General features: G+C 38.0%; 1 protein-coding gene across 1 annotated transcript in view; it reads left to right on the top strand.

The window, feature by feature from the left end:
* The window catches only part of MYO1B (myosin IB), a gene marked incomplete at both ends in the record, with an annotated part of 94,615 nt that overhangs the window by 62,444 nt on the left and 14,069 nt on the right, over positions 1–18,102 (top strand). The window contains 10 exons of the mRNA XM_082001575.1: positions 4,873–4,977; positions 6,479–6,541; positions 7,317–7,517; positions 9,582–9,808; positions 9,994–10,194; positions 11,427–11,520; positions 11,965–12,114; positions 14,135–14,203; positions 15,833–15,919; positions 16,213–16,299. Of these exons, the coding sequence (XP_081857701.1) occupies positions 4,873–4,977; positions 6,479–6,541; positions 7,317–7,517; positions 9,582–9,808; positions 9,994–10,194; positions 11,427–11,520; positions 11,965–12,114; positions 14,135–14,203; positions 15,833–15,919; positions 16,213–16,299 (1,284 nt within the window). The remainder of the gene's footprint in view (positions 1–4,872; positions 4,978–6,478; positions 6,542–7,316; positions 7,518–9,581; positions 9,809–9,993; positions 10,195–11,426; positions 11,521–11,964; positions 12,115–14,134; positions 14,204–15,832; positions 15,920–16,212; positions 16,300–18,102) is intronic.

Genomic DNA, 18,102 nt, shown 5'->3' with positions numbered 1-18,102 from the left:
GAAGATAAGAATTTATTCCTACCTACCAATATGGAAAAGTACCCAGTTTTCAGTTTGAAGTAGGTATTTTAGTTGCCTTCGTCTCTTGAGATCACTGGAAACTGGGTACTGAAAAATGAGTTTGAATTCTCTATGGGGAGAGAAAATTAGAAGGTGGCTGGGTTTCTTAGAAAAATGCCCTGGTTTAGATATTTTGTGTTTGTAAATCTAATGCAAGAAATGACACTCAGCATCAGCATATTGAGACATTTCTGCTTGAGATCAGTAAGAGACTTTTTAGCTTTTTTTTTTGTCTGTTTGCTATATGTATCATACTGGTATAACAATGTATAAGATCAAGAACATCCATATGGTCAAAGAAGAGCAACGAAGCTGGTGAAGGGTCTAGAGAACAAGTACTATGAGGAGCAGCTGAGGGAACTGGCGTTGTTTAGTCTGGAGAAAAGAAGGCTGAGGGGAGACCTTATCGCTCTCCACAACTACCTGAAAGAAAGTTGTAGTAAGGTGGGTGTCGGTCTCTTTTCTCAAGTAACAAGTGATAGGACAATGGGAAATGGCCTCAAGTTGCCCTAGGACAGGTTGTCAAGCATCGGAACAGGCTGCCCAGGCAAGTGGTTGAGTCACTGTCCCTGGAGGTATTTAAAAGACATGTAGATGCAGCACTTAAGAGCGTGGTTTAGCGGTGGACTTAGCAGTATTAGGTTTACAGTTGGACTCAATGATCTTACAGGTCTTTTTCAACTTAAATGGTTCTATGATTCCATATAAGTTTTTGCAGATAATTCCATGATACACATGACTGGAATCTTCCAAAGAAGAAATTGGGCAAAATATTAAGGAACAAAAAAATACTTTCCTTAGACTTTAAAGCCACCTGTATGTAATTCATGTAATAGCAGTGGTTCAAAAATAGAACTTTTTATCTTTTCATGGTTGACTCTAACAACCTGATTAGAACATTGTGATCTGCTTGTTTATATAAAAGCTGTAATTTTGCATGGAGCAGAATTTTTTTAGAGTTCAAAATTTGCTATTCATGAAATGCAGCCCTGATGCCCAGTAATTTGAAGATTGATAAAGAATAAAACTGTATGAGCAAGACACCGTTATTTGTGAAGTGAAAAACACGGTGAAGTAGGCTTTGATTTTTGTTAGTGAATTTTTCTACTTGTCTAAACTTTTTGTTGCATCTGATAAAAGATTGAGAGGATAAGCTGAGTGTGGTTGGCCGATCTGTATCGATAAATTTGACATGACTTTAAGCCTATCTCAGGTGACGTTCTGTTTCCCAGCACCTTTAATTTAATTTGAGAGACTGAGTGTTTTTTAGTTACTCGAAGGTTACATTTTGTATTTCACAGTGATTTTAAAGGGATGGTTTGAAATGCTGCTATAAAAAAGCAGGGCTTGAAGTGATAGTCTCAACATTAAAGTAGCAGAATTACAGCCTGGAAGAGAAGATGACACTTTTCAGCTTTTGAGAAATGCTGGGCTTAATTCTTTTTTTTTTCCTAAAATTTCCTAAGAATATTTGAATTTACTAATTCTTCCTGAAATTTTGGGCCTGACCGTGTCCCTTCTGTATTTGTCAAAACCCCTTCTAGCATGTAATGCCAGCATAAGGAGCAAGTACAGTCTCTTGATGGCTGGGTCCTCCCAGCCTGCTTCTCTTGAATTAGTGACATGCTGTCACTGATATTAACCAGTCTCTATTGTTTTCTAAAAAACAATGTCGGATGTCCTTTAGATCCCTTCTAGTTCTATCACATTAATTTCTAGGAGCCTTCATTGAAATACTGAGGGACAATCATTTGTGAGCATTAATCTATGATTTGTTAAGCTCTCGCATAATAAAAAATTATAGATATGCAATAAGGGAGAATAAATTCACAGAATGTCTGTTGCGTTATTCAGATATGTCCAGAGATAAGAACTCCAATTGTTTTTTCATACAGTGTTTCTTAAAACCTGTAGGAAATGTCTCTTTCTGAATTGTATTTAATTTAACAAATGTCTTCTGGCCTGTACAGAGTTAAGTGTTTTGAGAATTTCACTAATTCCAAACATTTTTCCTCATTTTCTTTCTTGTAATTAACTGTTAGCCTTTTGCTCTGCATTGTACATAAAGACCAAAATCACTGCCGCTTTTCAATGACTTTTTTTCCTGGAACGGCAATTTTCAGTGGCTTGGCAATGTCAAACAGAATTTCATAGCTTAGAGCGATTTGTGAAGAACTCTGTTTTGGTTTGCCTTTCTTTGGCAAACCATAAATATCACAGATACATAGCAAAACAGGAAAGCACCTAGCAGTTACTTCAATATATTAATGACATTTTAGTTAGACGGTTTAGCTGGAGTTGCAGTTCATTCTCCATCCTCTTTTGAAGGCAAAGACCGCATGTAATACATGATCAAAAACTCTTGCATTCCTTGTAATTGGAATAATGTGGTCTTTTGAAGAAACAATCTTTCTGCTTTGGGTGGCATGTGCCTGGCAGGAGGGTGCAGAGTCTGTTTTACCCTCCTCTTTGCCATGATGATGTGTCAGTTGGGGTCCTTTGACTTCAAACTCAATATATCTGAACTGGTGGTCTTATCTGAATGTATAAATTAAATTTGTACTCATTCTTCCTCCAGTACTCTCTTCTCTTTCCCATTCTCCTCTCCCTTTACTGAGATTTGTCTACCGATGGTTACATATATGGCCTTTTGGGACAAAAGTTACACGGTCATTTAGAGATGTGAAAATGCAAGAATGCTGTTCTGTGTTACACTCTGATATGCCTCAATCTCTTGGTTTATTTGATAATCTTTGGGTAGTACCTAAAGATACACTCATCTGTCAAAGAAGTAATACATAACATTTATGTAGTACATCACATTTTCAGTGTCAAATACGAGTCTGATAAAAGGACTAATCTACTTGGTATGCTAAATAAATGCTAATAGATGTATTCTGTGTTGTTGTGGAAGTAGTATAAGTACTGACTGCAGTTTATGTAATTTCTTTTTGCAACAGAATGCAGTAAGTATGACTTGTTTGCAGTGCTGATTTTGATGCATGCCAAATTTTAACTTTCTCATCTAGAGCTGTGCAAGTTTTGCAATCTCTGATAATTGCAGCTGGTGTGAGGGGCAGAGTTTGATGTGGCTGAGAAAGTTTGGTGATCGGCTATGATTTTGCTTTACCTAAAACTAAAATGATAAAAGTAATCTGTGCTACCTCAATATTTTCTAATCTGCTTGTGTGTTCTTAATCTCATTTAGCAACCACATCCTTAATTTAAACATTTAAATGATTGCAGTTGCCCTTAGTCATAAAAATTCTATCACTGTAATTTGAGCTTCACAGGTATTATATAGCAGACTTATTTGATAGTGTAAAAAGGCATAGTGGTTTATTCTGTAAATTTTCAGGCTTCCTAAATAACCAAAGTGTTCTTGATGACCAGTAATTAAGAAAGGAAAAAAAAAAGAGCAGAGAGGAGGGTACCCCACAACCATGAAGCTGAGAAGACCGTCAGTAGATATCCAAAATTACTCTTGATTGCAGTTATTTCTGCAGGTACACGTATGGAATTGTTGCACTATTAATGACTCTTTCAAGCACTGGGAAAAAAACAGTGAAGCTGCTGTTCCCTTTTTCTTTGAAATGGGCATTTTAAACCGTCCTCAGAATGGACACTTGGCCTCCAGACTGCACTCATTTAAGATGATGGAGATGAAGTGGTGAACCACAGCTTTTACGCTGCAATCCTGGCCCTGGTGATGTTAGCAGTAAAACTTCAGTTGACTTGAGCATGAGGGCTTTACCAGCTGCAGCCACCATCGTTTCCGATGCTGACGTGTGTCCTTCTGGAAGCGTGCTGCTGTAATGTCACGGCCCTGTTCCTGCAGCAGTCCTGCCACGCGGCTGCGTCGGATAGGCTGCTGGGGCTGCAATCGCTGAGCAGCCTTCCCACTGCCACCCCTCCTCTGGGGTCTGCTCCGGTCCCTTCTGCAAAGGGTCACACAGAGTCATAGAATCACAGAATCGTTTGGGTTGGAAGGGTCCTTTAAAGGGCATCTAGTCCAACCCCGCTGCAGTGAGCAGGGACATCTGCAACTAGATCAGGTTCCTCAGAGCCCATCCAACCTGGGACGTTTCCAGGGATGGGGCATCTACCACCTCTCTGGGCAACTTGTGCCAGGGTTTCACCACCCTCTTTGTGCAAAAATTTCTGCCTTAGATCTAGTCTGTGGGTGCTTGCTCCCTAAACTAGTTTTATAAGAGTTAGCTTTTTAAAGGATTTTTGGTTGACAAAGTTCTCTTAAATCCCATCATTTCAGGGGGCAATTACATGAGCAGTTCATTGGGAGGGAGGAGGTGGGTTAACCTCTGGAGTCTCTCTTAACCCAGGCTCTGCCACCACCAGAATAGCAGGTTGGGCCTCGGTCTGTGGTGAAACAGGATACTTTATTTTCTACTGAGTGATCCTGGCTGGAAAAGAGCTAATGCAGCCTTCATAATTTTATTTATCAGAACCTGCAGGTGACTACGTTTTACACATGGGGACAGAATAGTGCAGGAAAAACTTTTGTTGTTTATTCCCTGACACCACAGGCCTCCTCGTTACTTGTCCCAAGGAATCGATACAGAGACATCATGAATATAAACCTACGAAGTTTTTGTCCCTCCCAATGGAGAAAGCCTCAGGGAAGGATTTGGTCTAAAATTTCTCAGTAAAATATTACTCAAACCATCACATTGCAAAGCTGGAAGGAGTAGTTAATAAAGCAGCTTGCTGACTTGCAGCTGCTGCAGTAACTTACTCCAGCTGAGTTCCAGGGTGTTTACACAACAGCAAATGCAAACATGTTTTATCTGACAGGACAACAGCTTTGAGCAATTCATTATCAACTACTGTAATGAGAAGTTGCAGCAGATCTTCATTGAACTCACCCTCAAAGAAGAGCAGGAGGAATACATCCGAGAGGTAATACTTAATGGATCTTTCCTTATCCTCTCCTCTTCCTGTTGTCCACGTAATGAAGATACACAGGCGTGCATGCTGGGTCCTCTTTTCAGAGAACAGTCGATTTTTGACCACGGGCCTGGCATGGGATATGTTTGTGCAGGACTGCGTGGTAGTTACGTTAAGTAAAACAAGTTGGTTTTGGTTTTGTTTCACATGCTGAGTTCTCCAGGTATAAATCAGACCAAACTCTTATTCATTGGGAACAATGATTGGCAGTTCTGAGCAAGGGCTAATTAATTCATTGGAAGACTAATATTGCTTTCTGGTATTAGTGCCATTAGTCTACAGTCTGTGTTTTGGATTACACAGTAGCATCTGGGATACTCCCTGACATTGGCTGCAGCTAATCCTGTTTCAAAAGGGAATTGGGAGGGTGAAACAAAAGCATGCAAGATGAAAGAAACTACAAATAGATGTTGGTTCTAGTTTTCTTTCAGTTAAGTATTGAAGGGAGCTGTGTAAGCTTTAGAGGTAATTTTAAGATGTGCTTTGGAGCTCAGACTCTGATGTTATTCTGTAAGTGTACGTCGAGTTAAAGTTTTAATAGTTTTTAGTAGTGCTCCCCGTGATATACAGAGCTCAGACAAAAGGCCAGCTCACAGCTGTAGAAACTGGCATACGCTGTTCGTACTCAAATTGGATGATACCATTTCGCTGGGTAAACATTTTTAACAATTTAATAAAGTTCCTGCCTTATAATCCTGAGGATAATATGAAGTTTGGGCATGTCTTTTTTCTTTCGGCATTCAGTGGTGAAACTCTTGAAACATCATTACTGCAATTTGCTTCCTGAACAATATTTCAAGCACTCTGAAAAAACTAAACTGCAAGATGTACCACAGAATGCAAATTAAGAATAAAATTAGTATTTTCTTTTACCTGTCCTTTGTCTTACCAGTGTTATCTCCTGATGCGTTGGTATCTCATCCTGGAAATTTTATCGCTGATATTTGAAAAAATTAGAATATTAGGAATATCTGAACAACAGCCAGACTCTGGGTTTTTCAGATGGTCCCATCTAAATTTAGCCCTCTTTCTTCTTCCCATTAAAAAAAACCAAAACAAAACCCTAACAACCAAGAGCTTAGAAATTTTGATCTGGGATGCTTGCTGTGAAATGGGCTTATTTGCTTGTAACCAGTGGGAGCGTGGGCAGGGCGGTGCTGGGGCGGGCGGCTGGCGGGAGGGGCCTGGCGGGGTGCCAGGGGAGTGCATGGGAAGCTGACACGGGTGGGGGGAAAGGAATGGAGAGCGGGTTTGGCAGCTGCTCAAGGACAGTCGTTTTGAGCAGATAATGTTAGTCGTAGGTCATTGTATTTCTTAACAAATAAAATGTTGGTAAGCATATAGAATTACATTTGAAAGTAGTTATCGTAGTTAACTGAAATATAATTCAAATTGCCTAGAGGAAAAGCTCCCTCGATTGTTTTCCTGTTCATACTTTTATTTTTTCTTATAGGGAATTGAATGGACTCACATTGAGTATTTCAACAATGCTATAATTTGTGACCTGATAGAAAACGTAAGTTATATTCAAGAATCTCTCTGAATAATTTTTTAATGTATGGATTGAATTTAGCTGTGAAGTCTGCACGCATCCTCACGCACTTTGGTTTTATAAAACAAGCCACTCATTGTATTAGTCATCTTATTTTGAATGGTAAAAGTTTATTTTACAAAAAAAATTTTTTAAATAAGACTATATGTTACTTTGTAAGAAATGTTCAGCAGCACCTATGCAAAAAAACCCCAACTCAAACAACCCTTAAATATTTATATTTAGTGCTGTTTTCAATAGCAGATATCACATGCTGCATTGTAAATAACATTTCTTTTTAGATGGAAACTAGAAAACTTAATTACTTGTTACTGAGTGCTTTAGGTACAGAAAGTACTTGTATCTAATAAGAGGGCTTCCTATGGACTTAGCGCAGCAAGATAAAATTCCTTAACAATCGGAAAAGAACAGTTTTAACCATTAACATAAAACGTATGCTGGTTTTACCCATAAACTGGCCACTTGCAGTTAAGTTGGAGTTTCTAGGGTCTGAGAAAATGACATGAAATTCCAACATGAAGTTCAAGATTCAGATCTCAGAAGCAGTCTTTCAAAAACGCAAATACTAAAAATCTGTTGGAAATGGGGATGAGGAAAAGGGCCAAATTTTGATATGGCTTGAAGAACCTTTTTCTGAGTAGCAGAAGTAAAACAAGAGAGAGCGGTGGTCTTTTTCTTTTTGCACCTTGATGGAAATGTGATGGAAACAAACACTAAAGCTCTTGTCTTGAACCTTCAGAACCAAACTGGAATCCTGGCCATGCTAGATGAAGAATGCCTGAGACCGGGAACTGTTACAGATGACACCTTTTTAGAGAAACTGAACCAAGTCTGTGCTACTCACCAGCATTTTGAGAGCAGGATGAGCAAGTGCTCCCGGTTCCTCAATGACACCTCCTTGCCTCACAGCTGCTTCAGGATTCAGCATTATGCTGGCAAGGTACCTGGTGAAGCAGAAAGTACACAGTGATTGGGGGGCATTGTACCTGGTACAATGGGGAGGCTCTTCGTCCGTTAAATGATGCTACAGTAATGAAGGAGAATTGCTTGAGTCAATACTTGATGAAAAAATCCAGATTTGTCTTAATATTTTCCATTTTAAGCCTAAGATTCGTGATTTGAGCTGGAAGGTTTTTGAAGATTATGCTGCTCTAGCTGAAATCAAGGGCAGTACTCCTTTCAGCAAAGGAGAAAGTTATCCCATGCGATTTGGTGTTGAACTGCTTGTGCTGCTAGGTCTCTGGAAATAAAAATGTTGTTTAGAATGACAAAAATTCACACACATCTGAAGGCAAGATATTTTGGAAAACATGTTCTTTGTCACTGAACTAGCTGAAGTCTTTAGTCACGTTGATGAGAAAGTGGAGTTTTTGTACATTTGAAGGAACTGAGTTGATTTTGACAGCCTCTGTGTTTAAACAGATGGAAGAGAAGGCTATACAGAGGGCTCGCAAATGTATTTGCTTTTTACAACATAGGCAGTATGCATAAATACAAGTCTGATAGTTTTGATGTATAATTCAGTATGACTTTTTATTAATGAAAATCAAAAGAATTAAATTTGTAAAAAGACGACAACTTATTTTAAAAAAAATTTAAAAGCATAGAGGTTTAAACTATACCTCTTGTTTGAATCTGCTGAACTGGTAGTTTCACAGATTAATGAATATTTGGAAAGTGTTTCATTGTCCTAGAACTGCTTAATATTTCCCTAGTTTTTAACATTTTCTCAATCTTACGATTTGGAATACCTTGAGAATACCTTTGCTCATTCAAAATAGTGCTGGAAATATCATACTTCCAGCCTTTGAGGCAGCCATTCATTAACTTCATGTATTTGCTAAGAATATTTTGTAATTGCGTATAATCTGCCAGGGATTAATACTTAGATAATTCTTTGGTTGTCAAAATTCAAAGTGAATTGAAAATAGTGCTTTGAAAAGGACTGCAAACAGATTGTGTCTTAGCAGTCAGTGAGGGTCTTCAATTATTACTGGCATTCACTTACCCAACACAGCAGTCAGTGAAATCTTCCTATTTTGGGAGGAATGTTTTTTTTCCATCCTCAGCTGAGAACATTTTGATCTAGTCCCTGGACAACAAAAGTCTGACTCTCCTTTTATGAAATATAAGCAAAGTTCATCTGAACAGTTTTTTCAGTAGTTGCATTTGCCACACCTGTCAGAAGCAGAAATGTGTACTCCAAAGAAAAATGTCACCTGAGTTCACAGTCGCTTGCTGTTGTGCAAAATACGTCAGTATTAGTTTTGTTCAATATTCTATGTAGCTACACAGAACTGTGAAATCATGAAGCTGAAGAATCTGTATTACCAGCCAGATGACCTGTCACAATTAATCTAACTAAATTCCCTACCCTCAAAAATTAAAAAAGGCAGTATCAATGTGAGATCTACATGAAGGTCCCCTGGATGCCTCCTGGGTCTCCAGCCGCAGATCAGAGCTTTGCATTCTTGCTTTGGACTGTTTTCCTGGTAAAAGTCCTTTAAAATTACAGTCCCCCGAGGACTGCATAAATAGCTGCTTGCTGCTGCGATATCAAGAGGTGATATTTTATATCTTGTTTTAGTTAGGCAAATAATGTAAGCATTAGTATTTTGAAGGGAAAGGGTATTTTTGCTGTTGTGATTCAAAAGAGAGGGAGAAAACCTTTTGTCAGCAAAAAAAAGATTGTTTTGGGGTATTGGCAAGCGCTGGTGTATCAGAGTTGTCACAGAAGTGTGTTTTTCATTTCAGAAACCAGAATTGATCAGCACAAAGAACTGTTAGCAGTGCAAGAAAATGTATCTTTCTCAGGAAACATGTTCACAGAAATTTTATCCAATAAAAAGTCTTCCAAATGTCAAATTTAAAACAAAAGCTGAAATGTCTTTAATTTGTTTTAGATAGTGAGAAAGGAGAAGAAATCAATTTTTTGGTTCAATTTTGAACTGTCCTGTGTTATAGTTCAAAACATACTCTGATGAGATTCTTCTGTATTGTTCAGGTTATGTACCAGGTGGAAGGATTTGTCGACAAAAATAATGATCTTCTGTACCGTGACCTCTCCCAGGCCATGTGGAAGGCCAGTCACTCTCTTATCAAAGCGTTGTTCCCAGAAGGTAACCCCGCTAAGATCAATCTAAAGAGACCGCCAACGGCAGGTTCACAGTTCAAGGCTTCTGTTGCTACCCTGATGAAAAATCTTCAGACAAAAAATCCAAACTACATCAGGTAAATTACCCTGTGGCAAAGCTTTGATGAATTTATGTTTGGTGAAGTTAAAAAATAAAATAAAAAATAAAATTAATCTTTATATCCAAAGATAAACTATTGATATCTATGGTTTAAATTCACAGTAATAGCTGTTGATGTGTACAGTGCAGTAAACAAGTGTCCCTGTTCATTTCTCTTTTCAGGTGCATCAAACCCAATGACAAAAAGGCTGCACACATTTTCAATGATGCTCTGGTGTGCCACCAGATCCGCTACCTTGGTCTTCTGGAGAATGTCCGTGTCAGAAGGGCAGGTTATGCATTCAGGCAGGCATACGAGCCTTGCCTGGAAAGGTACAAAATGCTGTGTAAACAGACATGGCCCCACTGGAGAGGGCCAGCCAGGTAGGAAAACATCAGTATTCTTATTTGTCCTGTTCCAATGATTGAAATAACTATCTTCCATGCGTTCTCTTTGTTTTGTTTTGTTTCATTTTGTGAACTTTAAATATTTTGAAAGTAAATTAAAAACTAAGCCAGTGTGGCTCAAGTGTTTTACTTGTATATTGTTTCTTAACGTCTTGTTCCAGATTTTGGATGAGTTCATCCACTGGGAAACCTATACTTTTCAGTAGGCTAAAAATCACAGTTCTGTGGCAAAGGAGATGATTTTAGAGATGATATAATCTACTAATGGAAAAGATATTTGAGAAAGGAGAGCACATTGTTTTTATAATATATTGGGCCTGAAAGAAAGTGGGGGCGGGCGGAGAGAGAGATACTGGAGTGGAGTTAAAATGACGAGGGGGTCTGGAGTGATCAGAAGGACACTTATCTTTAATAACCAACTCTCAGTGTAGGAACACCCATTTCTTTGAAGACAGTGACGCAATATTCCTCTCTCCTTTCAAGAATAATTTTACATAATGATTAGTGAACAACTATGAGATAATACCTCTTGCAAGTCAATTGTATTAAATACATAATTTTAAATTGCACAGTATTCACCTGTATTTTTACAGATGACGTCTTGGGTAGGCAAATGAGCTTCTCAGTTCTTTTTAGACGTGACCACCGATAGCATGATTTAAATTTCTTTCATAATAGATTAATATCTTTAGCCACAATTTAAATCTTTAGGTTATTAAGATAATGGTGGAAGTGCAGTATTGATAACAAATACATCATTACAAAGATCTATGCAGTGCCTGTCTTTTTTGTTGACATTTATAAAATGCAGTTGGTACAGTGTGGAACATCAGCATTTATGAAACTCATCAGTCTTTATTTCACATTTTGACGTTAGTGTGGGCCTCCTTCCTTTTTCCTTTCCTTTTTTTTTTTTTTAAGTAAAATCATTATAGATGTAAGAGGAAAAAATAGGCCGTTGCTGATGATGTTAAATAAAATGCTCTTTTTTCATCAAATTATTCTGAATCTTCACAGTGATTATTCCTGCCTTTAGCTAAATAACGAGTAAGTAAATGAGTTAGGTTTTCAATCTTGTTATGCCAAGCACTATTTAAGAATTTAAAATATGCTTTCATATACTTTCCATAAATTAATCTGTGAATGTGTAAGCTAAGAAGTTCTAGAGCTGGGGGTCATGTTTGTTAAACTCATTTACTTCTTATTAGGGCTGGAGTAGAGGTACTGTTTAATGAATTGGAAGTCCCTGAAGAAGAATTTTCATTTGGTAGATCAAAGATATTCATCCGCAACCCAAGAACGGTAAGTGAAAAATGTCGTCCCCTGCAAAATCAAGCCATCTTTCATGAGGATAGCCTGTTCTGAACTGCATAATTCATAAGCTGGTTAGTGCAGATTTTTCTAGATACAGTGCTGTGGATATGCTGGTGGGGAATATAGCATCAAAAAAGTAACTTTTTAATGTTAGACCCATTAAATTGATGTGAATCAAGACTCTACAATAGCTGTCAGCCTGAATTTAATGTAACTTTCGTGCGCTGACTTGTGGCAACATGTCTGCCACAAACCCTGGTAATGTATCTGCCTACAGCTCTGAAGGTGAGTAAACCAAAAGGTGTCTGAAGGGGGACTCGAATAAAGGAGAGATTTCTCTTACGATAGCTGTGCTTATGGGTTTTTTGGTCTTTTCTCCCTTTCTGTTTTTCTTCCAACGTCAAACAAAACCCTAAAAAACCCCACACCCAGCTCTTCAAACTAGAAGATCTGAGAAAGCAGCGGTTGGAGGACTTGGCTACTCTAATTGAGAAGATTTATAGAGGTTGGAAATGCCGCACACGCTTCTTATTAATGAAAAAAAGCCAGATTGTGATTGCTTCCTGGTACAGGAGATATGCAGTAAGATAATATCCTTACTAAATGGGGGGTTCTTTTTAGTGTTTGATATGTTTTTTCATATGACCTTGATATGATATTTCATGTAACCCTCATATATTTTTCCTTGATACGTATGGAGAAGTGTTGAAAGAATTCGATTTTACAGTGGTATTTAAGTACCAAAAATGTGAATAAAAGAAAGTTTCATTTCTAGAGACCACTATTAAGTATTTACTTTGTGCATGTGCTTAAACAATTAAAAAACTTACCAGAGTTCTTTACCTCTGGGAGAGCAGGATTTTGTGGCCCAGCTGGAAAGAGTCTTTTTCATTCAGCTAAAATGCTGTGCTGCCTAGCACTTAAAGTGCTCTCAAAACATATGGTTAATGTGTAAAAAATGCTTGGTAATATGCATGTGCAATTCTGTGGAATTCAGTCATTCCTAAGGCTTTTTGTATTTTTGCCTTATTTGGAACCTTTTCATTTGAGGTTCAAGACTGCTGCTTGGGAGGACCCCAGGGATTTATTTTAATTATAGCTCATAAGGCTTGCAGTTCAGTAGTTGTATTGATACAGTTCTTAAACAGTTTCAAATCTGTTTGTAGACTGGGTATTCTGTGTCATGAACTGAACAGTACAGTTATGTGACTCTTTCATGTCTTTTCATCAGTTAGTAAATAACATAAAGGTTTATTGTTTTTGGAGTTTTAAAACAGTTCTTAAACATCTCAGCTGTATTTTGTTATTGTATGTAAATCAGAAAGCTTAGTAAAATATGATAGGAAAGAAAGCATCTTCTTAAACTGCAAGTTGCAGAATTGACACTGTTTTTTGGTTGACAAGCACTTCTGTTTATCATCTTGAAAGCCATTTGTGTTTGGTTCCGTTATCTTGGAAAATTAGAGAGAAGTATAGATCATTTGGAAAAAGTATGAATAAATGCTTTTTCCCTGTAAAAACTCTTCTCTCTGAACTTCTGCGATTGAATGCACCATTTCTACAAATAGCATCACTGCAGAATTGTATTTTGCCCATATGGCTTCATTATGGTCTCATACAATCTTAATGAAAGGGAGTTACTACAGCTAGATTGGCACAACTTTTAATGTAAAGAAATGGAAACAAATACGTGACCAAGTTCACTTCATTGTTGATTTCTTAACTGTAGACCTCTGTTGGTTCTCTGATGAAACATGGCAGCAATTGTCTTTGAATGCAGGGTGAATTCATAGCAAGACCCTCAGAATTACTTACAGGTGACGATAGAGTTATTTCCTTGGCTGAAGGATCTGCAGATACTTGTCTGTCTGTTCCCTCACAAGGCATGGCAGACGTCAGTCATGGCAGGAATAAGCCCTTGATGTGGCCTGGAGGGGATTCTCTCTAGCTCGCTCACAGAGATGTTCACTATAGTTGAGTGGGCTGAGTGGGATGTTAAAAAGCCTCATTGCAAAGTCTATCAACTGTTGTTCACTGAGTATTATACTAACCACTGGTCTGCTGGAGAACTGAGCTTCAGGAAATTTATTCTTCAAACCGGCATATTGATAATAATCCAGCATGTCATTCAGGAATCCATGGGCATTTTTTTCCTATTCTTAAGTTATCAGCATTTGGTATTATAAAAGAACTGTGGGTAACAGGAACAGCACAGGTCTTACGAAAAGATGGTAAAAAGCTTAGCCAACAAACCTGAGCATTTGTGACCATTTCTGTGCTACTCTGCTGGTGAGAAAGACAAATTAAGCTGTTACTGTTAGTTTTTAATCCATGTCACTTTCGTGCTGCTGACCATGAACTTGGTGTTTCTGTAAACAGTGAGTGACATTGTCCGTGCAACATTGTTGATGTGCTTTGTTTCCCCTCAAGTTAAACACACAATCTGTGCTCTGATCTGCTTGTTCAAAAATTGTTCATATTTGACATTTAGTGCTTGTATCTTTAATCATATTTTCAAATGTTAGTAATGAAAGCTTTATTATACAACATTTTACAGTTGCAATATTCTGTTCTAAGCATCATATATTTATCTCCAACACAGCAACAAAAAAAGTATCAGAAGATAAAGCGTTCAGCTATCATAGTACAGTCTTACATCAGAGGTTGGAAGGTGAGTTTCCTGTTACTGTGGCTATGTCTGCATGGTGAGGTAAGGAGGCAGGTCAGAAAACACTTGTCTTCTGTCCACTGAGCTGTGCCATAACTATTATTAAACACTTGTGTTTGCCATAGAAGAGGTGAGTTTGGGATATCTGCATGGAGCCTGGGCTCTAAATACCTGTAAGCGGTGCAAGTGGAAGGCTGGGACATCTTCTGCCAGAGCATTTGGAGAAGCCCTCTTTCCATGGGCCCACTCTCTACATGGGCTTCAGCACTTGAGTCTAAATGAGCGAGTCTGGTGTTCAGAGCAGATCTAGGTGCACGCTAACCAGGCAGCCCAGCAGCTCCAGAGTGGGATGGTCCAGGACTCTGCCACAGGGCTTATGATAACTGTAACAGTGGACTGATTTGGAAGAAATAAATTGTGGTTGGGAGTTATTTTACAGTTAAGAGGATTCTCAAAGAATGAACAAAATTGAAAGCAGGCTTAAAATAAAGAGTTTGGGTCACCTGGGCAGTATGTTACTTGGGTTGAGTCTTCAATTCTCCTCTGCGTGCTGAGTAGAGGGGGTAAAGTGTGCTGTACTAAACTTGTGTTGAGCAAGTACTTTATCACTGTTTGCTTGTCCTCTGCCTCAATTGGGTACAACTTTGCTTCTTCTCTGAGAGGTTTGTACTTCGTGAAGAGATAATTCTGCAGCCATAGTAGAGACTTAAGGAGTGATGCTGTAATAAGAGGTAAAAATGAGGTTAACAGCTCACATGAAAGCAGCCACGGTGCTTAAAGCAAATACTGTTGTCCAGCTTCAGAAAAAATGTCCCTGGGCTCCTCTGTTTTCTTATTAACCTTTCTCTACCCCACTAAATGTGTCTTTCTCCTCTATTTAGGGATGAGAGAACTGCCTTTTTTTCTGGAGTCAGTTCCTTTCCTGCAGACAGGCTGCAGTTACTAGCTATAGGTGTAAACAGCCCTCTCCTGCCCAAGAGGTTTTAAAGTTTGCCAGCAATAAGCTAGCATAATTTGATTTTACTATTTTTCTTGATTTTTACTTTGTCTTTATTATTTTGTTTAAATGAGTTAAAAATATCCTTTCAGTCTAATTATTGATGTGCTGTCTTTTCCCATGAGCATTATTTGAAGAAAACTGGGTAAAAGCATCATCTCATCTTGAGAGATGATTTTCTGTTTGTCATTGGAGAACACACTCTTTTGTGGTAGCACTGCCATGGATAAAAGCCTGGTATGACAGCAGCCTTACGTGTGACCCAAAGCCAGGCAATTTACTTGTGATTTATTCTTTATTGCAGTCGAAGTGGATAAGACACATACCACGTGGAGGAAAAGTATTATTGCCAGTGTGCAGACAGACATATAGGTCTCTCAGATGATGCAGCAAATCTGAGAGGAAACGGAACATTGAACAAAGATCCCCTGAACTGCCAGTCCCAATGCTCTCACCTGTGCACAGAATCCTCCCTGGAACAGCAAATAGGCTGTGTAGCATTTATGAATTTATTTGCTTGGGGATTTGGAGGCATTGTGTTTTGGTTTTGCCTAGATTTACAGGTTGCAGTGCCTTAGTTTAAGATGCTAAGAAATTATTTATTTGAATGAAAGAATGTTTTCAATTGTTTACAGGCTCGGAAACTTCTTCGGGAACTTAAGCATCAGAAGCGTTGTAATGAGGCTGCCACAGTAATTGCTGCTTATTGGCATGGTACCCAGGTAAGAAAATGGCAATAAATTGTGCACTTAATCGTCTCTACATAGACTGAAGGTGGCCCTTCAGAATAAAGTTATCTGGGAATATTTTCAGTGGCTTAAACTACCAATTTTTATATTTCTCTTTGCTGCTAACATGTTTTAGCTGGTGCAATCTGGGAAGCTGGGACACGCTTTAATATTTGCTGTTTGTAGTGAATGGTTTCTTTCTTTCTTTCTTTCTTGCACCGTTGGGAACTTGCAGTAACCTTTTCTTTCCTAAGCTTTTCTATATCCCATTTTCAAATGCATCACAGGCGCGAAGGGAACTGAGACGACTGAAGGAGGAGGCTAGAAATAAACATGCTATTGCTGTTATTTGGGCTTACTGGCTTGGATATAAGGTACTTCATGCACACATCACATGCCCCCCTTCATTACCCAACAATATCAACATTTAATCAGTGGTAAATAGTGAGAATTAATGACTAATACAATTTACTTTAAAACAATAGAGCATGATCATTGATTCCTTCCATTTCCATTCATGCCACATTTATTAAATCTGACAACATTCTGTATGTCAGTTTTTTGTAGAGTAAGAAATTCTTTGCATGGCAGCCAAGTAGTGATTTGCACTAACAAGCCATTGGATTGGATTAAAAATGACTAGACTACAGTATTATCAAATTAGGAAATGCATTTAACTACATGTAAATATGCAAAGCATGGTTTGTGGGGGTTTTTTGTGAAGGTTGGGGGGTTTTGGTGTGGTTCCCCCTCCCCCCGCCCCAACAAGTGCTTTCAGTGACACTGTATTAGCAATCCAATCGAGATTTTTCACCAGGCTGTATATTCGGCACACTGGGCAGTCTTCATTTACAAGTTCAAACCAACACTACTAAATTTTGGTTTTAATTGGTTTAATTGATTCTCTGCCTGTGCTTTGAACCAGTAAGAAAATTTCAGTAAGTACAAGTAAAGCACAGTTTCATGACCTGATCTTTTAGCAGAAAATTATGTTAGTTTGCAATTCTAAACTTACAGCCCTAGAAAAATCCCAGGAATTCCAGCATCAGCTGTTTGTTTTCAGAAGCAAAGTCCCACTGAAAGATTCTTGCTAATCCCCAGCCTGCAGTTGTGTGTTATGTGAACATTTGAAATGCTGTTCACTAGAGGTCAAAAATTTATTGGTTTCAGTTAATAAATTCGTAACTTAGTTGAAAACCACATTGAGTAAATACATTAAGTTTAAAACATATTCTAGTTATTATTTAGGTTTGGGGCGGGGGAGTTTGTCAGAACACCTTCCCAACTAGATGGAGAAATGTGCTCAAATTACATCTGGAGTATAATGCTGAGTTTGACCTTTGCTATTTTGATATAAATCTATTGGATTTCTAATGAAATGGCAGCCCTGGGAATCCAAGCAAACATGTACAGAATGTTCTTCATGCTAGAGAGACTTTGCATCTTTTCAGTTCTAGCTTGATATTTAGGTAGCTATGTAGTTAGACAGGCACACTGTTTCCTCTATGTTTGTTTAAAAGCAATATATTGATAATTTATTTATTGTTAACTAGAGTTCCTTTCATGCAAAAAAATTTGCTCAGTACTGTGGAAATGGTATTTACTTTCCCAGGTTTAAGATGTTCTTTAGAATTAAAAAGGACAGATCCAGAAAGCAGTGCAATACTGTTAACTGTGTTAGAGTAGTTATTTTTATCAATTGGCTCACAGGAATTTATGAAAAATTGCATCCTTATTCCTTAAATAATCTAAATATAATAATATATACAGCTTTAGAGATAATAATCCATGTTGAATTAAGATTAGAAAAAGAATTACAGTGTCTGATAAAAGATAAAACTTGTTAGTGTTGTGATGTTTTATCTTTTCCCGGGAGAGTATTTAAAATAAAAGTTTCTGGAGGTTATTTTCAGAGATTGCTAGCTTTAATAACAACAACAACAAAAAAAGCTATAGATCTCAAGTACTCGGTTTCCTTCCTTTTCACAAGACAGATAAATACTTAGTTTTGTAGAGTCCTTGTTTTTACGGTGCTGTGTAGTAGGAGCTTTTGTTCCAAGCAGATGAGTGAAAATATATTCTTTATGAGACCCTAATGCAAATTAACCTTTCTGTCTACATCAGAAAAGTGTAAATGGCAGACAGCAACTGGAGCTGCTGTTGCACAAATCTGTTTG

The sequence above is a fragment of the Phaethon aethereus genome (assembly GCF_964289735.1).
Source record: "Phaethon aethereus genome assembly, chromosome: 6".
Lineage (NCBI taxonomy): Eukaryota > Metazoa > Chordata > Aves > Phaethontiformes > Phaethontidae > Phaethon > Phaethon aethereus.
The sequence above is the reverse complement of the archived record's forward strand: the minus strand, read 5'-3'. Positions and strand labels throughout refer to the sequence as shown.